We start from the raw sequence: 24,068 nt of genomic DNA on the forward strand, positions 1-24,068 counted from the left end.
TTGGTCTTGACTCTTGACCATAGACAAGAGTCGACCCGATCTGCCTGTGCCTGTGTGGCAGTGGGCAGGGCAGTGGCTGGCTGGCCGGCCAGGCCGTGGTCGACATTTAGGGCAGAGCGGCGACAGAGAGCTGACCCCTGTGATCCCAACATGATAAGGTGCTCAGGAGAGATCCTGCCGCAGCAACTAAAATTGCACTGCTGGTGCGCTGTGTTTAAGTTGAAGTACAAGCATAGATGTACACTATAGTACTAGATACCGTACGCCCCTCTCTCGCCTTGCTGCGCGATAGCCACATTTGACAGCGGCGTCCGCCATGTTTTTTGTGGCAAGTTGTGTGAAGGAGTTCATGCTAACTAAACTAAAGCAATGGGCTAGGCATGTTTTCTCTGTCTCTCTCATACGCGATAGGCGAGGCTTGGTTCTTGTTGATTTTTTTTACATGGGCGCCGTGGCGTACTAGACTCTATATCTAAATTACTAAATTGCAATAATACGGCGTTCTTTCTACAACTAGATCTACAAATAAATGTATTATTTAATAATAGATAGGGATAGAGATATGGCATGGGCTTTAAAAAAAGAAGAAAAAAACCCCAACCTTTATTTGTTCATCAGCACTTAATCTACGAGATGGTTTATTTCTTATTGACCGAATCAAAGCGTATAGGGCCTATAGAACTTTTAAAAAGAAGTATGAAAAGATGTGGGTGTCATGGGAACCTCCTATAACCACCCCACCCTCTCTCTCCTCCCGAATCCCAATACCAACACCCCCGGCCCCCCTCAGATATATGATATACGTGGCGTCGGTGGCCTAGTGGTTAGGCTCTCAGACTCGCAACCGTAAGGTCGTGGGTTCGAATCCCGTCAGGGGCCCGACGTTGTGTCCTTGGGAAAGGCACTTTACACAAATTTTCCTCACTTCACCCAGGTGGGAATGGGTACCGGGCTATAGACAGCGAAAGATCTTGTCAGTTTGTTAGTGTTTGAGCGCTTAATCGGCTGCTCGCACTGTACATATGCTTCCCGGGAAGCTGAGAATGTTTCAGAGTGTTCTATGGTCTGCTGGGGTAATAATATAGTGTAAAGCGCATAGAGCCTGCTGTTCAGCGGGGATATGCGCTATACAAATGCTATCTATTATTATTATTATTATGAGTTTGCCATTAAATTAAGGCCGGCACTATTTCTCCGAACGCTCGGGAAAATAAAGCTGGGCACTATTTCTCCGAACACTCTGAAATCACACCCTTTCCCGCATATTTCGGATAATAAAAATAAAATATAGATCTATAATTATATTATAGGCCTACCAAAGATTGTTCGTATACAATATGGTTCAATCGGTCCAAAAAATGTCCGTATTTATATAAAGAAATGCTACAGTTCCAAACAGTTTTTCGCTACAGATATGACGTGTGGCCTATGAAGGGTGCTGCTCTTAAACTTAATGTGTTGCGTTCACTCGTGAGCTGTCTAGATCTAGATCTATGGAGGGTTATTGATAACGACACATAGAGCTAGCATCTGCGTTTGTCGAGGCCGCGACCAATCAATCGTGGCTCGATTTTTTGGTCCCCGAAAAAGTCAAAAAAAAAGAAAAGAAAATGAAACTCTTTACTTTTGAAAGAAAGTTCACTTAGCTTCACTTCGTCTCTTTCTCACTTGTTGTCACCACGTTGATTTGTTGAATACGTTACAGTTACATACGATTTGTATTGCTGTTCCTCTTTTATTTTTCGTTCATTTTTCCCTCTTTGTGGTGTTATATTTTGTTGGTGTGTATTTTTTTTTTCTTGTTATTGTTCTGATGTGTTGTTTTTCTATTAATTTTTTTTTGTTGGGGAAAAGGGGGGGGGGGGGGGGTTGTATAGTGTAACGTCATTTAATTTGATGTTCCTACAAAAGATATTGTGTAACGTCATTTAATTTGATGTTCCTACCTTCATTAGATTCTAAATATATATACCTGTATAGATTTAAATGTGCTATGTTAGAGCGTTCCACCAAAACCAAGTACATGTACTGACACTGGCAGGCCCCCTGTGTGTGGTTCCATAATTTCCATGCAATATCCTGTACTTTTTTAAAACAAATTACGCACATTTAGGGTTAAAACGGTCAATCTTCTTCGGACAGGTGGACACACGCCCTTATTTGTTAATTGTTGTGGTTGTTTCTGGGCTGTTTTAGTTTTGATTTCATTCTGTTGTGAAACCTTTCTTTTTCACGTTTTTACACTCATCTAAAAATCTCTAGACTAGATCTAGCTCTTGAAAATTGAAATAGATCTAAACCCAAAAATTTGCTCCGTTTTTTTTTTTAATGGACGATAACCGTCCACTCAATAGAAAAGAGGGTCAGATTTCTCCGTCTCTCGGGTGCCTCAGGCAGTACCCGCCTCGCTAAACCAGTGGGCACACGGCCGGAGGAGAAGCTGAGAACAGATACCACCTTTGATTTGCTCCTTCCCAGACCTCGCAGAATGACGGAATGAAAGTTGGCGCCGAACTCTCGCAAATAGGCAAACAATCACGACCAGAGCGGAAGCCGGAAACCGTTCGGAGAAATAAAGATCGGCACTATTTCTCCGAACGTTCGGAGAAATAGTCACTTCGTTAAATTAAATGAGGATGAGCCATAGGAAAGAAAAATTCCAGAGTTTTTCAGCCTTTAGGTGTAGGAATGCAATGAAGCTCTTGATAAAGCAAATTCAGCCAAACAAATGATAAATTATACATACTGGTATTTTAAAAATCGAGTTAAACTTTCCCATGTGACATTTGAACAGGAAACTGTATTTTTCATTCATATGTTCACTTTTTTAAAAAGTATACTAAATTATAAGTAGTGTTTTCTTATGTCGGTATTAAACTTTGGTTTATATTGATTTTAAGAACTAAAGTAGGTCATATACAGCACTTAAACTAAAGCTCCTCCTATTGCTGTTTTATGTAAGTCTAATTTTGGACATTAGTAAAGCAACTGTGACAACTCTGGACTCACTAAAGATAAAAAAATGAACTTAAACGTTGTTTTGTAGCCTAGTCAATTGTTTTTCTGCTCAGTGTAGTGATAACTGAAACAAAAACCTTTACTAAGGTGTTTTTGGACAACATTCAATAAAACAAAACAATAAAAAGTACACTGTTTCAGTTTAATAAAGAAATTTCCTGCCCATTGTGAAAAAGATCTAGCTGCTTGTCAACCTTAACTTCACATGGCCCAGAACCTTACTGATGGCTCTTTATGTTTTAAAAAAGAAACCCGGAGTGACTATTTGTGTCTATAAGATATATTATGCACTAAAAATAGATGATGTAATAAAAGAAAACAGACATCACTGAACTGCCTGACAGAACCAGTAAGACGTTAATTCAGAAAGGGACAAGAGGTTTCACATGCTTGCACCTTTAAGAGAATCGCTTTGAATCAAAACATAACGTTAGAATCAAATAAAACACGTAAGACTAAGAGCAGAGACACGCCCACTCACATGTAAACAAACTTTTTAGCCACATTAAAAATGTCCGCCAACAAACTCAAATGTGTCCGTGTCACGTAACCTCGTACGGACTCTAGTTTAAAAGGAAGTAACTCTATGAGTACAAGCAACTGCTTCATGACAGCCACTAGTACTGGTTCTTTTGATTTTATACCATGAACTGTAGTAAATCGGTACAGTGGAGATCAGATTCAACGAAACCTTGGATTAAGTGAAACCTTGGATTCAACTAAAGGAGTTAGATTCCCTGGGGGGTTTTTTGTTCATAAAAATCAATTAAAATGACTCGGATTCAAGGAACACATAAATGAGCAAGCCCAGATTCAACAAAGCCTCTTGCAGGGTAAACAGCCCTCGCTGACTTTGCTTAGCTCATTTTCCTCCCGCAATGAATCTTATCTTTTCCTGGAAACCATCCGTAGCAACTGCATCGTGAACCATTTTTCGCTTTAAAGCCTATTGTATATCTCATGCGACCAATCAGCAGCCTTCTTTCATACCAACACAAGCATTTTTAGCACAATTGTATAGGCGGCCAGCACATGTGTGAAGTGTGTCTGGGGAGAAAAAAACTCATGTATATTTGCTCATTAAGGAACACTTAAACTTAACTAGGATTCAACGAAATGGAAGGTCAGTCCTGACAACTTCGTTGAAGCCGAGTTCCACTGTAGCTTGTCATTTGCTTCTAGACAGCTGCCAGTTTTCCATTTTTAACCCCAAAAAATCCTTGTTTTAATGGTATGCTGACTATTTGATGTGAATGCACACCAGTTCAAATTAGTAGGCCTATATGATGTATTAATCGAAGCTAGCCTTAAGATATTCTTCTGTTTAGAAAAACAATTGTAATACACGTAGCATTTTAAACGCACACTTAAGGCTTTAAGACTGTCTTAGAAATTTTCCTCTGCTTTTTTGAATGTGGTATTACTATTCCATTTTGTGTATCATTTTTGCTAATATTGTCTACTTCGCTTCCTTCAGGTGCAAGTTCTGGTATAGGCGCTGCGACTGCTGTCCTATTCTCCAAACTTGGTGCATCCCTGGCCCTGACTGGTCGAAAAGAGGGCAATCTAGCTAAAACTGGAGAAGAATGTGCAAAAAACTCAGAGGTGAAAGTGAGTGGAAAAGACTCAATTTTTTCTGTCACTGTTTAGGACATTTCCTACTGTGTGATAGTAGATGATATTGCTTTCTTTGGTTCGTTTTGTTTTCATGTTGAAAAAAAGATTATGTTCAGTTTTTACCATTCCATGATTGAAAGCGTCCTGCTGATGAAATAATTAAGATCACAAGTATAATAAAGATATACAGCCTTATAAACGACCCAGCACCCCCCCTCTCCATACAAATTGTACGATCAGGCAGCAGTAGATATGTACCACTAATTAAGAACACAGAAAGGAAGATACAAAAGAAGTGTCTTACCATCTGGAAAAAGGCTGCTATTGAAATAAAAGGAGGACTTCCGTAACGAGCGACCACTATGAGACAGAGCAGAATTGAGGGCTTGGGGTAGGGTAGGGGTAAGGTTAGGGTTAGGGTTAGGGATCTATAGGCCTCTTCTATTGTGTTTGATGGGTGGTCGCTCATTACGGAAGTCCTTCCGAAATAAATATTAGTATGTATTGCTGTTTATTTTTTTGAATTACAAAATATAATTTGAATATATTTATATATATATAGCCCTAAAAGTCTGTGATAAATTCCTGCGTGTGGTTGAAAGATTGATGTGATCTGATGTGTGTATTATTGTCCGCTTAATTTTCCTCTTCATATTGAATTTTTGTGAAAATATATAATGTCGTACGCATAATACAATGTCACAAGCCCTAAAACCAAAATTTTTCAGGAAAGGGGAAAAACTGTTATATTTTCTTTAAAAAATACCTGTACACTACGAAACTGATAATGAAAGAAGGGAAAGGGATTATTGGTTGGTTGAGTTTGAGACAAATGATATTGTGAAAAGCTGTTTTTGTAATGAGATAATTGGCTAGGTACAATGTTCGACCCCTTCTTTACTCTGATACATTGTACTAAGCTATCACACACTGCAGTTTATTACGTCAAAAACGTGGTTTGCTAGAGGACAAATCATCTTACAGCTTATCACAGCTTTCTTAGATTAGTTTGTAGACCTGTAAAGTATAAAACTTAAAACGTTACACTGTCAGACAAGAAACTGGAAAGGTTCTAGTAGATACTATTTTAACAGTTTGTTACAGACATCGTCAAACTGCACTCTTGACAATTTTTAGTATATTCCTACTCATAAAAAGTGTCCAAATGACATTTTCTTGTTAGCTTTGGAGTGCTACTGGAAATATAGTTATTGTTCATTGTGCGCGTTATAATTCATTGAAAAATAAGTGTCTAATTCCGCCTTCCTTATTTACGACGGGAATGCTCCTTTACAGTCACATTTGTATTCATCACACACACACACACTCGTGCTCACAGTCAAATATATTTTAAAATACTTTAACAAATCAATGCTCTAAGGTGTCATAAAAAGCATGGACCTCAGCCGGAATGACTGATTTCAGCCACTGTAAATGTTGGTATTTTGTACTTGTGATAAGTGTTCTTTGTAGTAAGTGGTGCTTGATGGCATGTGGTTGCAGGGTGTATGTCAATCACTTTTGCGTCCCCGACTTTTCTTCCTGCTCGAATGATCGAGTATTCTTGTAATGATGAATATTTTCTGAAGAAAGTATAGTCGAAGTAATTGACTTCTATGGCTGAGGGCTTTGATGCGCCAGTCTGAAGTCATTAATTAACATAGTCAGATGGTACCATACGTGTATAAAAGAGTTTTTTTTAGGGATCGCCCAATGACGCAATGAACACTATCGAACTCCTTTTGACATGTGCTCCTTTGTGAGACCTCTATATTTCTGCTCAGTTGCGATGTTGAACTTACGAGTTAGAGCTCACAGGACACTGGCGACTGTGACGTTTTTATTTTGGTAAAGGCATCCATCACTGTACAGTATTATTCTCTCATAGGTTTTGGTAAGAAATTGTATGTAGTCTACAATGCAAGATGAAAATTCGTCAAAAGTTAGTCAACCTTTACCCTCATGCCAGACATAACATTTCACATCCTGAGGCAGTAAAGTTATGCACGACAAATTTTGTTCTATAGTACAGAGCGGAGGCCTTGAGGATGGGACACAACAAGACACCATGAAGATCCATGCACTCTGTCTGATGGTTCCTTTGCTTAGGTCCTGTCTCCAGGGCTATCTTTTTATCCATTTCTATCTCTTGCCTTGCTGCCTCTTTGCTTTCTTTGTTAACTACCCACACACTGTCTAGTACATTGCCTGTTTTGTACCCGACGCAAATGTTGTTGTTTTTCTGGAACTATACAAAATTGTTTTGTTTGGGCTTTTCTATATAAGGTTCTCATTATTCTTTAGATTTTTTAGATGTCTTCCAGTGGTTCTGTTTCAAGACAAAAGAATAATTCATGTCTATCTTGTGTCTCCCAGCCTCTCCTGATCACTGGAGACCTTGGAAAAGAAGACGATGTTCAGAGGGTTGTGGATGAGACCATTAAACATTTTGGTCAACTAAACATCTTGGTAACACATTCATTTGACATTATATTTTGTGTAACTCTCTGTCTGTCTTTCTGACTCTGTTTATATTTATATATATATATATATATATGTGTGTGTGTGCCTGGTGAAAGGGACCACATGTCGCATTTTCTCAAACCGAGATATCAGGCTTCAAAGGTCAAAAATAGAATTTTTGACAAAAACTAAGTTCCATTAAAAATGGATTCTTCAGCCATTTATTTATTGACATTTACAAGGATTTGAGTTATTTTGACTTTAAAATACATTTTAAAAAGTGTTTTTTAACCCGAGGTATATTGCATAATCCCAAAAAATGCGTGAGGAAACTGGCTTTCAGGGTAAACACTGCGGATGGTTTCTCTTGTCCATTCATAAAGTCGACCCAATCACATTGCATACTAAAATTTAGGTCATTCTCTCTGCTCTCCAATGGCAGGTAGTGCGCATGAATATCTAGAACATGTAAACAAAGCGAAACTTTGCGCATCCATACCCTTTTGTTTCTTTGGAGAGCAAACTTGTATCGCCTATTTCTGCCCTGTGCAAACTGTATTTCTTGAAATTCCTGTTCAATGTGGTGGTGAATTTGTCTTGAAGACGTAATATAAACACTTTGAAGCTGTTCTTTTATTGTAGAGCTGCTTTTTAAAGTTGGTTTGTGAGAAGTGACTGTGTTGTCAGGTCGTCTCGAAGCACAACAACACAGCGGAGCTGCCAGCTGTTACTACTACCGGTACTGTTAGTAGTAGATCTAGTTCTAGATCTAGATCTAGATCTAGTACTGCTATTCGTGAGCAGGAAATTGTGTTTCTTCTCAATTCTCTTAGACGCATTGGAATGTCAGAATGGCAACTGAAGAAGACATTAGAGATGTAATATGCGATCATTTCGTTTCTGACGTCGATTTGGGAGAAGAGGAAGAAGATGAGTTCGATCTGTGGTGCCATCGCCAGTTCCAGACCTCGCACTTGAAGCAGAACCGAGCGAAGCAGGTAAAGATTAACAACAACAAAAACAACAGTGATAATAGAAATAGATTTAGATTAAACTAATAATTATTTATTATAATGATAATTAATAGTAATAATTATCATTACGCTGTTCTTTCTTGATAAACCTAGATCTAGATCTAGATCTAGTTTAGATCTAGCTTACTCATAGTAGTGCATTTTTGTTTTCTTAATTCTAAATGTATGCAGAACAAAATTTCATTTATTCCTGGGAGAGTCTGGGTTCTAAGATCTGGATATGTGGCAATCTTGTTAAGTGGGAAAGGAACAAAAAGTTTTCCTCTGACCCTGATGATTGATAGTGTTAAGTTCCCTAGTTACTGTGGTGAAGATACTTTTTTTGCCTGTGTGTGTTGCAGGAGATGAAGGGGGAGGGAGGGGGGTATCAAGTTTTTAAACAAAACAATAATAATTATGAACATGATTTAACAACATTATATTTCAGCAACAGCAAAAACTTTTTACTAGAATGGTGACTTGTTATGAAAAAAGGGTGTTCTGTTTTTGTTTTTTCTGCAGAAACAAAGGTGAAACTTTAGAGCCGTTTTTCTATAAACTTTGTTTCCGTACCCTGCCTTACAAAATCGCCCATATCTCAAAAACTACTGAAGATATCTTCAAAATTTAAAAAGCACATTGTTCAGAAATGAATTCTGTACATGAAAATGCCAAAAACCGGGATTTTTCAAAATGCGACATGTGGTCCCTTTCACCAGGCACACACACATATATATATATATATATATATAATACTCGGAGTCGATAAAGAGGTCCTTTTCCTACCACACATATACACAGATATAAAATAGGGATTTTTTTTTTGGGGTTTTATGGGATTTTTTGGTTTTTTTGGGGATTTTTTTTGGGTTTTTTTTTTTTTTTTTTTATTGGGGTTTTTTTTTGGTTTTTTTTTTTTTTTTTTGGGTTTTTTTTGGATTTTTTTTTTTGGGTTTTTTTTTTTTTGGTTTTTTCTGTCGTCCTTTTAAGTGCTAGGCGGTACCGGCGAAACCAAATGTCAGTACTTTCTCGGCACACCGCCAAGTCTGTGTGTCTTACGTCTTGCCACGATCAGGGCCGCCCGCATCCCCCTTCCCGCATCCCCCCACCCCCCCCCCCCCCCCCACCCCTGCACACACACACGCACAAGTCAGAATTGAAGAGGCAAAATGTGACGCAAAGTACCTTTGAAGTTTGCCGCCGCGCGAGGTTAAACTTTGCATGAAGAATTTTAAAAATAATTATCACCACTAAAAATTGATTTCATTTTCGGAACCAGCCTATCAAAACAAGCAAAGTGGCTCTCATGGAACCTGATTTGATGCCATATTTAAATTTAAGCAAACTTTGTTTTTTATTGTCAATTTTGAATCCAAAGTCATGTATCGAAGTTGCCCGCTGCGTTTTACATCTGACATCACAGCTGCTAGGCCTAGGCCTACACAATGCCTTCTTCCCGTGGCCCGGTAATAAAACGTTGGTGTCGGCTCCTTCCTGGAGTCAGAACCGAGAGTTATGGTACTGGGTACCGGTACCTGCCCATCTCTAGTGTCTGTCTGTCTATGTATCTCTCTCTCTCTCTCTCTCTCTCTCTCTCCCTCTCTCCCTCTCTCTCTCTCCTTCCCTCCCTCCCTTTCCCTCTCCCTGTCTTTCTCACACATGCACATACCATGAGGTTTTTGTGTTGATAATTACAGGTACCGACCAAGTAATGTATAATAATGTATTCGATTTTCTAAATCAAAAGTAGTTTGGTTTCAAATGAGAGGCATTTACGTTTCTCTGATGCCATGCCGAAGAAATACTGGCGCTTTCTAGGAAAATATACTGAACTCCACCAAGCACTCTGTGCAAAAGGGACGATCCGTTTAAATGCGCGCCTGTGTCATCTATTATCTATGACGTATTGTTTGTTGCACAAGTTGTGTTGCTGTGTGAAGCATAGCCTACGGCAACGTTTGATTCTACAGACCAGCGCTCAATTCATTTTACAGAGATCTTTATCAAGCTATTTCAATACTGACCAGTAGCCGGAGAAAAAACTGACTGTGACTTGTGTTTATCTCCACTGATGTCCACACCTGGACAGTTGTACCCTCTCCCCCCCAGACACAGTTACACCCAGTCATATGTGTGCTGGTCACTTGTCTGACTCTGACACGCTGACACATGCTAGGCCGCTAGGCCTAAGACACGTGCGAATGCCAACAATGGATGTGTTGGTGTGACGGGAGGCCACTGGTTGGTGGCATAAGATATAAACGATAGGCTAAGTGAATAGTGGTTCACAGTGTACAGGTGCCATGGATGGTTTCCAGGAACAGATAAAGTTCACTGCTTGAGAAAAATGAGTGAAGCCCCGTCAGCAGGGGTTGTTCACCCTTCTAGCGACTTTGTTGAATCTAAGCTCGCTAATTTATGTGTTTTTCGAAAATTAATTTTAGAAAACAAAATTTAATGAATAAACAAAACCAGTTAATCCATCTTCTTTCATTGAATCTGAATTTTTGTTGAATCCAAGTTTGTTGAATCCAAATTCCACTGTACATACAATCATATAACATACATAAGCACACTTACACACACACACACACACAGGGGGCTCCCGTGGTCTATAGATATGATCTTCGCCTCTCATTCAACAGATCCCGGGTTCGAAACTTACAGCGATGGAAAATTTCCTTCTCTAAAAATGAAGGAGATATTGCTTGTTAGGATAGATGCTGTCCATATGAAATTCTATATTAGCTCATGAAAAAAAGAGAAGGAACTCTGCTGGTTTGTCACTTCTAAAGCAACATGTGAGTACCTGAAAGTAGTGAAAGGTGAGGCAGCTCATTCTTTTTTAATAAAGGCGAATCAAAGTTTTTAAATCTGCTATTGACTATATGTCTGAGGTGTAGTATGGGATCAAAGAAGAAAAGCAAAAGAATCAACAGCAGACTACTCTTGAGTAGGTGCATGAAGTGTGAAGAAAATTACAGTTCCTCTGTCTTTATAAGAAGACAATCACTTGTACGAATGACCACTTCCCATTTCCTCCCCTGTGTATTTTTAACATTATATGACAATATAGTATAGGATGACCAACTGTCTAAGATGGCCATTTGTCTCCTCCACTATGATTGGCCATCTTAGTTTTGACATCATTAGCTTTGTTTTTAGTGTTGCTTTTTTTATTTCTCTGATTGTCTCCCATCTACTTCTCAAGTATTGAGTCCATAAAGACGCTTTCATCATCAATGTCTTTCACCCCTGGCAGGGTATAGGCCACATACAAGCTCCTTCTATTTGTCTCTGTCCTGGGCCATCCTTCTAAGCTCGTTCCAAGTTAGCTTCATCTTTCTCTTGTCCCTTTCCACGCATCTCCTCTTTCTCATGTCCCTTTCCACGCATCTCCTCCATGTTTCCTGTGGCCTACCTTGTGGGTTCCACTGCAGTGACTGTCTTGTGATGTTTCCGCTGGGCTTTCTTAAGGTGTGTCCCATCCATCGCCACTTTTTTAGTCCTATTTCTACTTCTACAGTCAAACCTGTGTAAGACGGCTACCCATTGTCAAGGAGAAAAGTGGCCGTATAAGACAGGTGGCAGTTTTAGGCAGGACTGATCAAGATAAAGGAAACAACCCATTCCCATCTGAGGCCCCAATCGAAAGTAGCCCCATTGTTGTTGTCTTTGTTGGTGTTGTTGCTGTTGGTTTGTATTTCGTTTGTAATTTTTATTTTGTCGCTGAATTTGCACAATGGTGACAATAAAACGAAATGTATCAGACAAGAAAGACCGAGTGCCATGTTAAAACAAACACATTGGTCGCCACCACTCATAGAACGAGGGACGCTTCTGTAACAAGTTCATGTTGACGTCCTTTGTTACTTTGTTACAGACTGGGTAAACAGTAACCACTCATCTCACTTACGATTTGTGTATGAGTTCTGGGCGGGGCTTATGGGTTATGAGGGATCACACGCTTACCTCACCAGCAGCTGAAAATTGGTAGCTATTGGTCAACAGTGGGAGGGGGCCTACGCAACATGATCGGTTGGAGGGACTACCTAACAACAGCGACAGGTGATTGAATTATGACGGCTCGCCCACAACGCCAGGGGCCAATGCACAATTTATGACAAAACGTAATGGAGTCACTAAGGTGACCGTCTTAGACAGGTATTATTGCTTAGTATTATAGGGGTTGTGTGTTAAATTATTGTGGCCGCGGCCGCGTTGGACAGGTGCCCGTTTTACACAGTTGAATTATATAGAAAAAACGCAAGGGGGGAAATGGAAAGTGGCCGTTTGTACAGGTGGCCGTCTTATAGAAGTGGCCGTCTGGGCAGGTTCGACTGTATATCCTTTTGTCCTGTCCTTTCCCACAGCTCTTCATATCTTATTCCATCCTGCCACTTAATTCTTAGAATACTCCTCATACATCTGTTGATAAAGACTCTTTGCATATATGTTTATTTTCATTCTCAAGGTGAATAGTGCAGGTATAATCGAGCTAGGCAGTATTGAGAACACCAGCTTGGACCAGTATGACAAAATGTTTCAGTGCAATGTCAGGTGAGACCAACTTAACTCATTAGTGTGGGCTAAGGGGAGTTTCATATAATGTGAGGCAGCGTGGTGAAATCAGGGGCTCGTCAAAACAATGAAATCTAAGAAAATGGCATTTTTCTGGGCGTTAGGTAATTGAAAATTTTTTTATTTTTTTGGCACAACAACTTGTCGGCCTCGCCTGTCCTTCCCATACTTTTAAGTCTTTATGTTGAGCCCCAAACTTTTTGGTAGGAATCTATCAGAAATGCACATTTCCTCTTTGAGAATTGGTGGTGTAGCCTTTTCTCTTAACATTTAGATAAATACTCCTGAGTCTTGAGTACTGGTCTAAAATATGGGGTTGATTTTTTTTTAAATTGAGCACAGGAAGTTTCGTATAAGCAAAAGAATAGCCTATCCATAATTTGATGCAGAGCCAGGTTAAGGCCCGTGAATTTTTGGATCAGAATGTTGTCTCTGGTATTTCTTTCTCATTGCTGTTTTGAAATGCTTTAATGGAGGAAGAAAACCATGATCAAACGATGCAGTTCGATTTTCAGTACACTGCTGAAGCTGAAGACAAAAGTACAGCAAAATTTTCTCCTTTTTTAGTTCTTTTTTTGGGTCATAATTATCAGTAACATACTTAAACGTTTCACTCTATGCGAGTTTTAGTTATTTCAAGTTCCCAGTTTACTTTTCCTCAAGTTGATCTAGATACACACATTAGAATATATAAAAAGGCTGTAAAGGTGTGGATGGTCAATATCAAACATGATAGACCACAGTACTTTAAATATAACACACAAGACACTGAACCAACTCGCCATGTCGATTAGCTGCCGCACGCCCAGTGCAGTTCCCTTTAAAAAAAGAACTCTCCTCAAGCATGGACAGGAGAGTAGTTTCCCATGTAGGGCACACGACATCATTACTACAAAATATTTATTTTTTTATGGTAGAGGGTTTCACTGCGCTCGCAACTGCATAAGGTCATATGAGCGCCACGAAATATTATGGTCCGAAATATAATACTGTTACTACAAAGCATCACAGGCTTGTTTATTTAGAATTGGTTTCATTAAATAGGGAAAAGGGGGTGTGATTGTGAATGAGGAGGTTGACATCATCAATCAAATATCTTCTGCAGGTGGTTTAGTACACTTCATCCCCCCCCCCCCCCCCCCCCGGAAAAAAACACAACCTATAGGAATTTTTTGTGGTTGGGCTGGAGGGGGGTTCGAAATCTGAGCAATTCTATTTCTGGTTATCAACAAGTTTACATTCAGGTAATTTGAAAAATTGATGTTTTCAGAGTAAGAATTAGTTCACATCTTTGTTGTTGTCTGTCTTATTACCATCTCTGCTATCCAGCAACTCGCATATTATGCCTGCTTTCATGTTGCAAGATTTATTCCCAAGACTCCTTTGGTTGCTGCTACAAGATGACGTAGACCCATCTAATGAGAGATCTTCGTTATCCAGTGTTGTTATGGGTTTTTTTGTATGACATTATAGGCTATATGCTGTATGAAATCAGGCATGACTATTCTTTGAGGTTTATGAATATCATATTATATGAACTTTTATAGACCAAATACGTCTTAGACAGTTAACTTTTTACTTTCTGATTTACTTGTTCATGAAAACTCCGAAATTCATGATTTCACAAAGACAGTAAAGTGTGTTTGTGTCTGAACAGGTCTGTGTACCATCTGACAATGTTATGCACCCCTCACCTCGTGGCCAGTAAAGGGAACATTGTCAATGTTTCAAGTGTCAATGGACTCCGGTCGGTAAGTTTAAGACTTTAATCCCTTCGTGGTGCAGGATCACTGTCCTTCAACAGGCACAATTTTGGAATTTAAGATAATTGATTAGTAATGTATGGGCTTACAAAGTTTTCGTCCAAGATTTTCACTAGGTTTTGCTTCCCAGAGGAAACAAGGTGTGTTGGGATTGTTTGTTAAGATCAAATTATGAAACTCAGTTTAACGTAATGCTACATGTCCATTTTCACATAGTGCTCTTCTGTTGACTTTAAGATTAATTTTTGGAATTGACAAAATATTGCCTGTATTCTTTTGTCTTCAGTTTCCTGGTGTTTTGGCCTATAACATGTCCAAAGCAAGTATTGACCAGATGACCAGATGTGTTGCATTAGGTAAGTTTGCAAAGGGTTTTTTTAATAGTTACTGGTACTCTGCATTGTGACACTATTAACTCTTTAAACCCTGAGTTTTTTCCTCGGTTTCCCAGAGTTTTTTCTACAGTCACCTAAACCTGGTGCACTATTGTCTCATTATAACCCCAAAAGCTTGCCTCCAACTTCTAAATTGCGAGAACACAGGTTACAAACAGTGCTCTTTTAGTTGGATCGGCGATGGGGTGACCGGGTCACGGCGGCCCGGTCACACAGAGGTCACTAACCCGCCCTCCCGCTACCTGCGTCGGTAGTCGGTGAAATGAATTTTTCAACACATGTTTTATCGTCTTACACAAACAAAAAATATCATACGTGAACACAAGTTTGTTCTTTAGAGAAAGCAACTAAACCTCTTTATTGGTACGAAATGGCAATACCATGGCTGCTCACGTTTTTGAGATAGATGCTCTTAAAATGTATGTCTATTTATAGTTAGTCAAAACAACAAACACATATTGAATGGCTAATAACTTATAAGCCTAACAATAAATATTTACAAAACTGCCACGTAAGACAGGAAAATGTGTTTAGAAATTGACTCACTCAAAATTTTGTTTCCAGCACGAACATGGAACTTGTCATGAGCATAATAGCCAAAAGGCTTCCCTGCATTCATGACGTTTTGTATCCAATGGATTGTGTATCCTCCTGAATAATGACATACTGACGTATCTTCAATATACAGCACCGATTTCTTTTCACAAAATGAACATGTACAGAATAAAAGTATAAATTTATACAATTTTTCTTTCTAAACATATCCAGCAGCACGCAATGAGGGAGCTATTTGCAGGAGATGCGACACAAAAAATAAAACGCATTATGTCTATCTGGTTTGGGATCCTGTGTGCTCTGGCTTCCAGTTTTGAGATCGCTTGGTGGCTGCTTTCTGTGTCCTGTTTTCCTAAAAGCCCGAGAGCAAACATGTGTTGTTGTATGTGTGGAATACAGTGTTGCTATGATATGTGTGGCTTTGGGATAATTTTGCAGGGAAATAGCGTTTGAATGCGGACATGTAATTGTCGATTGCTACCAAGATTTCTGGAAGTGAAAATTGTTTGACTGGTTTGAGATGTGATATTGCAGTGTGAACATGGCTAAATCTTTCATTGAGAGGATTGAATATTGCTTCCAGTCCACTTGCTTCCTCAATTTTTGCAGTTTCGCGGGAGTATTTTATTGTTTCTGTACAAATTGTGTTTGTTAGTTCCTTGCACACATGGGGATGGAGGGAGGTATGCTTGGGGTGTTTTGCGATGTTTGCCTGAAATTGATCTTTGTATGCAGCCACCCAAGCGGTGCCGACAAAACGGAGAAGAAATTCACATTTATGCTATTGTCAAACGCACACCACATGTTCCTACTAGTGCCAACTGCTTTTTTGCGGCATGAATTGACATGACGTAACACCATATCTCCTTTTGATAGTTGAAATCGCGGTAAAACACTTGACACAAATGTTAGCGGAATACGACTGTTCATTTTCGTCCCTCACATCAGTCCCATAAACCAAGAGAATATCTCCTAGCATTGTCTTACATAATCGGGGCTTTCTGTACTTTTTTGGGTTGACAGTTAAATTTAAAGGCCAACACACCCAACAAAGTTCATTCAGAGACTCTCTATGCCTCTCATATATGTGACCCATTGCAGTTTAACAATTTTTACTTAGGAACACAATTCACTAACTGATTGCCAGTCACTGCAAAGTGCTGGAGAAACAAAATTCACATCATTAGAAAATATGATTTGATGGCTATCACACCGTGCAAACAGAAATTAAGACCAACGTTTCATTCTCGAATGATTTGGAATGAAATTTGAAGAGATCACATTATTAACGGCGCTTCCGATCACTTAACACTCACAATTTAAAACTGTTATTATTCCCAAATGAATCAATGAAAACTGTTGAAACTTTCACAAGATATCAAGAAGAAGTAGACGAAGCGAAATCGGTGAAGAAATAGATTCTAGGGGTAGAGTGAGCATCATTTTACGGCTCATGAAATTAGGGGAAGAAACGCGTTCTGATAAGGACAAGATAGGACAGCGCTATGCACGGGTTGACCCCGGTCAATCCCCGACTTGACGCGTGAAATTGCAGGTCACCTGCCGCTTATTTATGGCCTACCACGGGGGGCCCGGACTAACTAAAAGATCGCTGAGACGGAATTTCGGACGCCGTGACAAAGGCTCAGTGATTACTAAAAAACTTGAATCAGGATTAGTTCCGAAAAACAAGCAAAAACTTGCACTAAATGAAAGGAAACAGTTGTCATTAGATAGGGAACTGGGTTATTACCGCCGGACGCTCCCAGTGTCCCGGCGTCCGATGGGATTTAAAGAGTTAAGGAATTTTGCAGAAAAAATATCCCCCTCTCCCCCAACCCCCGACCTGCTAACTACCAGGATCAAATTGGAGCTTTCTAATTAAACAATTATTATTTTATTCTGCCTGTAAAAGAGCCCTGATTGGATTTGCATAAAATCCTATTCTTGCTCTTGAATTCTGTTTCCGTCAGATCATAAGCTAATTTTTGCAGATGAGATGAAAATACCATTTTGCGTTTAAGTGGAATATTTGTGAAACTTGTCGTTAATAACCCAAAAGTACACGTTTTTATTTGCATTAACCATTTTGCATCGCTGCACACCGCGTTGGCGTGCTGTTTTTCACACCACTTCGAGACATAGTGCTACTCTTTGACGCATGGTATTTCATAGCCTTTCACATCGCAACGCACCACCCTGACATCAGGTAGTTGTGCATGCAACAAAGAGCTTGCATTTTCGTTTTTCACTTTCAAACTTTGAAAAAGTATTCAGATACCATTTTGGAATTGTGTCTTGCTGTCAGAAGTTGAGTTTCTTGAACACTTTTCACTTTTCGATTTACAGGCAAATTTGTGGGGTCACTTTCGAGAGCATTCCCGAGACGTTTTCGATATGCTGAACGTTGCGATGCTCAGACTGATGCTGAGAAGACTCACTCTCAAAGAAGTCATAGATTTTATATACATAGAAAGATCGGATGGTGAAGATGATGTTGAAACGAAAAAAAATCATAACGATTGGGATGAAGTTACTATGCTGGTTGATGATAAAGCATAACCGTTAGATATTGCTGAAGAAGCAACTCGAAGTGAGTCGAATATATGTGAGAGTGGAATGCTTAGACAGTGATGAATAGAGGAAGAACGATATGACTGAGGGGGGGATGTTGAAATTACAATATGGAGATAAACTCTTATGAAACTGAAACAAAATAATAAGAAGGAGAAGGGATCAATGGCAAAGATCAAACCTTGGAAATTGTTTATGTTGCAAAGCCAGGAAACCAGGTAACCGTGTAGAAATGGAAGGACTCTTTGCTATCTACTTTTTGTTCACGTGGGTATAGTCAAGATACTGACTCTCTGTGACCACTGAACTTGAAGCCCAGGTTTGCACTCATCTGTCTGCTCTATAATGATGTAGGTCTACATGCAAAGAAAAGGGATCTTGATAGTTTTCGCTTATCATTTCATTTTTCAAACAACACAACATTAGTGCACTACGGAGAGCTTTATCATAACATTCAAAAGATAAAGCCTTTTAATTTACCCCAAACTACAGAAGAAAGTTCCCAGAACTGTGAAAATCATAGCAGGACTTTGTATTGATGAAACCATGGTGTATATCAAAGGCCATTCCCGATTCAAGATCTATCTGAAGGATAAACACTCCCAGGAAGGATTCAAACTTATTGAAAATAACTCAGGACCCACTCAACATACTACTCAATGCTACAAACAGCACGGTGGTTGAGTATGATAATGACATCATAAACATGAAAGGGCATTTTTTTGGGCTATAAAAACGAAACTTGAACCTGCTTATGTCATCTTGAATGAGAGAAAAGAACAGCTGAAGAGGCTAACGGGCTCGACTGTAATTGGTTCTATATAATGAACAAAGAAAATATCACGCTTCCTCATTGGCCGCAAAACCTTTTTCTTTCAAAACTAAAGTGATTTAGAAAGGTTTACTTTCTCTGTGAATTGTCTGATTTAGTGGGTTTAGAAAGTGGAACTATCAGTGGGGCTAGTGCAGGTGCCCAACAGGGGCCGAGGAAGATGATTCTTTTGACAGATATTGCTATTAGACTCCATTATTACTGGTGCCCTTCGGAATGGGAAAAAAATCTTGTGCCATGATGAGTACAGTCTCTGGAGTGCCACCTTGATAACCTTGGAACCAGACAATATCGTGCTGAAAGCTTCTCTCACTGATCCTGTCTGGTCATCAGTTATTTTTTTCTCTCCTATGCTGCTCCTTGCAGACTTGTGACGAAAATTCCCAATTCCTTTATTTTGCTGTGGTTTGAAGATCTTAAAGGGCTTATTACGTTTTGTTAAATGGCTAGGGAGAAGCAATGCCAAAGAAAACAAAAATGTCAGGAACATGCAGGAAAAACAAGATTGACAAGCCCGTAGAATTGTTTGAAGGAACACAGAAAAACAATAACTGTCGATTTTGATTGTAGATTGGCTAATTTTGTCCTGGTGGATCAAATCAACATTCAGGAACCTAACTCAAGTCTTTTGCGTGCGATAGTAAAGAACCTTACCATTACACCACTAGTGTCAGGAGAAAGAGAGAGAGAGAGTGAGAGAACAGGCATCTGGGGTAAAACAGCTAGGCACTTGGCTCTCGCTTGCCGGATACCGAATTTGATTCCCAAGTTGGGAAAAAATTTATATCGAATACTTCTGTCTTTCTACTGGGATGTTGGATCCCTCTAAACCCGCATTGACTCTGATAGGCATGGTCAGAAGTCCACCTCTTTAGTGATCTAAATAATGTCGATGGGGTTGTAAAAATTCTACAGTTAAGAAAGAGAGAGAGCGAGAGACAGAAACAATGTCACTCTTTCAACTTTTCAAATGTTGCAACTTCAAGGAACATAGGGCCGGATTCAAAGAGAGGAGAAACCCCTCTCTCTCTCCACTATTCACCTCATCAAAACATGTCTGGCATAGAGAATTCAGGTGAATAAATTTCATACTTTTCCTTCTCCTTTCTTTTCGGGGGGGGGGGGGGGGGGGTAAGTGTGTTACAGCGATCGCATCTGCATAAAGTTATATGAGCTTTCGGCATGAGTCTCAATATTCCGCTATTTAGCGCATTTCCGCTACTGCCATTTCCTCCGCTATACTCTGTTACCGCGACAGCGGGCCAATCAACAAGAGAGTTGCCGGGAGCAGGGTGACTGTCAGGCCCCGGGAATTCGAAAAAAAAAAATTGCCGAGACCCGGGAAAATAATATAAAAGATCACGAATATTTGAAAAACAAATTCTATAAAGTCTTTAGGTTCATTTTTGCAGGTCGCTTTTTCCGGTCTGAGAGTACGTTTCACGCGAACAGGCGGCTATGGCGGCAAGCGGAATTGTATATGACATGAGGCTCGACCGGAAAATCAAGATCTACTTTCGCTTTCGTCACCACCCAGAAATTTGTCAGTACATGTAATAGTCTGATAACGCAACATTTGTAACATGTAGGTTCTGCATTACAAATGTGGTGTCGCCATGAAAAGAATCAATATAATTCGTCACTGTGTTTTCACTTGAGGGGTCAAAAAATAAAAGAAAGCTATACAAGCGTCTTGTCGGGCTCACTTACTGTAACCTCCTTGCCGGTCAGTGAACCTGCGCGCGTTCTGAGCGCTGCGAAGTACAGGACTCCGGAGTGGAGGGAGATTATAGATTTTTTTTTTTTTTAAGATTCACTCGGGGATTTGGGGGGGGGGGGGGGGTTGGACACAACATCAGAGGAAAAGAAAAACTGAACTTGGAAACACATTTTTAATATTTAGAATTTTGATTACTACTACAGCTCTCTGAAAAGTAAAGTGCGCGTTGGTGCAGGCCTTGTGTGAAATCGGGAACCGTCATAACTTGTAAGCATGTTATCGAACTTAGGGGCCTAAGTGTTCGCGTTTCATCGGGGACGGGTGACAGTACTTATATTAAGTCTCTATATTTTAGCTTTCTGTAGAAGATTTGCAGATTTTCAGTGTCACTGCATCTTGCCCTCCCACAGTTCTTACACCTCTCACACTGAATAGGTCTACTTGAGCTATTCAAGTTATTACTCTACTTTGAGTTTGAGCATTAATTTTTGTCTTTCACGTTTATTATGATATGAATCATGACCCCCAGACTGGTTCATGACAGTCGATATTCTGGTTCTAGGCTTTTTCTCAGGCTCAAAACCAGATTAATTTTTAAATAGTTTATATATGCAGGCGAATATTATGATGAAGGGAAAATATAAATAATAAGTCACACAAGATCCCAGTGCGCCACCACTTTCTGTACGTAATCAGGATTGTAAATATTTGGTAAGCGACTCTTCCTTGAAATTATCTTCCAAACCCTCAAATTGGTGTGAAATAAACTTGCTTTGATAAATTAATGGTTTTTATTTCAGCATTCTAGGGTTCAACAGTTATACAATGTAATAATAATGGGCATTTCGCGAAAATGGGCTTCTGTCGCGATCACCTGGAAAGTTCCTCCTTTTTTAAAATTCAGAATTGAGACCCATGCTCGGGACACAATAAGCATTCACAGTTTGGTAGGAATGAATTTTGAATTTTTGCCTGTGTGCGGTCAAAGCCTACTTTTGTAGATTTGAGGAAACATAGAGCAGAAAGTGGTCGACAAATACAGACGATAGAACATGATAAGAGAGCAGGAAAGGAGGTGAAAGGAGATAATATTTTTAGAGAAGAACATTTTCGGTTGCTGTCTGAATCCATGACCTATAGAATGAGAAGCAAACAGTTTACCTGTAGACCACAAGAACCCCTGTTACTTTTCCTTCTTGAGCAAGTTGATAAAGAGTTGATATCATTTGGTAACACCTAGACTAATTTGTGAGAAAACACCCTAAAAACAGTAGGAACAAAGGGCCAATGTTGTCGAGAAACTGGTCCTCGAGATGATGGATGGGGTCATGAAATCCTGTAAATCTGACTCTGTCAGTTTGTAACATTCCTGACTACAAGAGAGGCATGTTCTCAAAGAGTGCCTGTAAGCTGAAGACAACGCCATGGGGTACGGAATCTTTAGTCGGCTGTGGAAAATGGGCACAGGAAAGGCGTGGAGAGCCGAGGTGTCAGCTGTGAACAGAAAATATGAAAAGAATCTGAAACTGCATGAGGGCTCAAACTGCAAAGTTGCTCTCTGTCCTGGCTGTTCTGAGGTGTACAACCCAAAACTAGACTGAAAGAAGCAGCTGACTCTACCTGTTCTTTAGTATATAAAGCTGTTCATAAAGCTGCTCACAACAACACATTTTCACTCGTTCAGTTGAATTTTCTTGTAATATCAGTAAAATTTTATATATTTATCATTGATCATGCCTGTCTCAACAGGCGTCAAGATCATTGAAGAAACACTATTGAACTGTTGTGTGTGTGTGTGTGTATCGGGGTGTAAAATTTGTTTTGAAAACTTCCTTTTTTTCTGCCTCATATGTTCTTTTGTATTGTTGATGAATTCCGTCAAAGAAAGTAAATGTGGCTCTAAAAATTATGTCTATATTTTGACAAAGATCTGAACTTTACTTTTATACCAAATACAAATGTTTATAGTGTAATAGGGGGTGCCCACATACGCGTTCGGGTCGGGTCAGGTCTGGTCGGGCCTATCGGGTCTTGGTTTCAGTGCACACTACAGCCCCGCGGCGATTGTACTCGACGACCTGGAAGTTAAAGTAGAGAAACCTTTAACCTGCATGCGAATACATAGAGGGCGTAAACCCGGGCTACGATTGGCTGGACCTTTGACCCATGAATACATAAAATATGCCTGCCGTACTCTTGGACTGTGTGTGTGTGTGCGTGTGTGTGTGTGTGTGTGTGTGTGTGTTCGTGAGTGCTTGCTTACTTGCTGACTTGCTTTAGTCTACGTGTCCACCAAAATAAGGCCATTTCCAGGCCAGGCTAATGTACGAAGTTTTTGCATGGTGTAGAAGCGACTCAAAAAGATCCGCGTCCACCGACATCAGACCAGCTAAACCTATTTTTAGCCCAATGTGTTATGATTACGAGGACAACAGACAGCACTGACAATTTATTTACCACTTTAAAAAGCTAAAAAGCAACATATTATAATTATGGGAAAAATTGTTGGTAAGTTGGGAGGATGAAAAGAAGGGGGGGGGGGAAGCTTGGACTGGGATTCGAACCCACGCTCACAAAATAATATTTTGCGTTTCAAACGCAGACACACTGTTCACTCGGCCATCAGAACTTTCATCAGCGAAGGGTAGATTAAGCTTCATATCGGGGGCTCTCGTGGCCTAGAGGTTAAGGTGTTGGCCTCTCATTCAAAGGTCCCGGGTTTGAATCCGGGTAGCGACCAAAAAATTTTCTTCTCTAAAATTGTCTCCTTTCACCTCCTTTCCTGCTCTCTAGCAATGATCTGTTGTCTGCTTTCATTTCCACTTTCTGCCCCCACCCCCTCACCTCCTTCGCCCCCTCCTCTGGACTCCTGACTCTTTCTTGCAGCCTTTCTACTGCTACTCCTTGGCTCTTCCTTACTGCTGTCTTTCTGCCACACCCCTGATCTTTGGTAGGAAAGATCTACACCTAGCCTTCTCGGACAAGGGCGAAAAATCTCGGAGGGCCCGTGTGCAAGTTGCGCACGTTAAAGATCCCTTGGTGGTGTAAAATCGATAAGAGTAGGCTTCGGCCGCCACCCAGGCAAAATTCAAAATTTCCTACCAACTGAAAATATTAGGTGTGTCCCCCGTGCTCATATGACCTTATGCAGTTGCGAGCGCCATAAAACACTTTACCAAAACAAAAAACAAACAAGCTTCATATTTACAGCACTGTTTCGGGAAAGGCAAAGCGACATAATAAATCGAGATGTAGATCTAGAATCTAGGCCTAGATCTAGTGGACCTGTAGATAAGGTCTGGAGAAAACTAAAAATTGGCGGAAAATTGGAAGCACTAAACATTAGAGAATGTAGATCTAGACACGTCCATAGTTAGATTCTTGGTCTAACATGGCCTATTTTTAGCCCTCCTGAGAACGAAATAATCTAGATCTAGATCTAGGTCAAGTGCTTTGATTTCATTTTGTCTGCTGTTTTTCAGCCCAAATCTGCTATTGTACAACATATTATAATGAGATACTACTTTATTGATCATG

The 24,068-nt window shown here is 39.9% G+C and overlaps 1 protein-coding gene across 2 annotated transcripts in view; it reads left to right on the forward strand.

Moving 5' to 3' along the window:
• LOC101854087 (3-oxoacyl-[acyl-carrier-protein] reductase FabG) overlaps positions 1-24,068 on the forward strand; it is a 35,989-nt gene that overhangs the window by 1,675 nt on the left and 10,246 nt on the right. The window contains exons 2-6 of one of the 2 annotated variants that reach the window (XM_005099359.3): positions 4,496-4,623; positions 7,012-7,104; positions 12,586-12,671; positions 14,350-14,443; positions 14,742-14,811. In XM_005099359.3, coding sequence (XP_005099416.1) covers positions 4,496-4,623; positions 7,012-7,104; positions 12,586-12,671; positions 14,350-14,443; positions 14,742-14,811 — 471 coding nt within the window. Of the gene's footprint in view, positions 1-4,495; positions 4,630-7,011; positions 7,105-12,585; positions 12,672-14,349; positions 14,444-14,741; positions 14,812-24,068 lie in introns of both variants that reach the window. The other variant, XM_005099358.3, reaches the window with a different exon arrangement.

Source organism: Aplysia californica, unplaced genomic scaffold (assembly GCF_000002075.1).
Source record: "Aplysia californica isolate F4 #8 unplaced genomic scaffold, AplCal3.0 scaffold00210, whole genome shotgun sequence".
NCBI lineage: Eukaryota > Metazoa > Mollusca > Gastropoda > Aplysiida > Aplysiidae > Aplysia > Aplysia californica.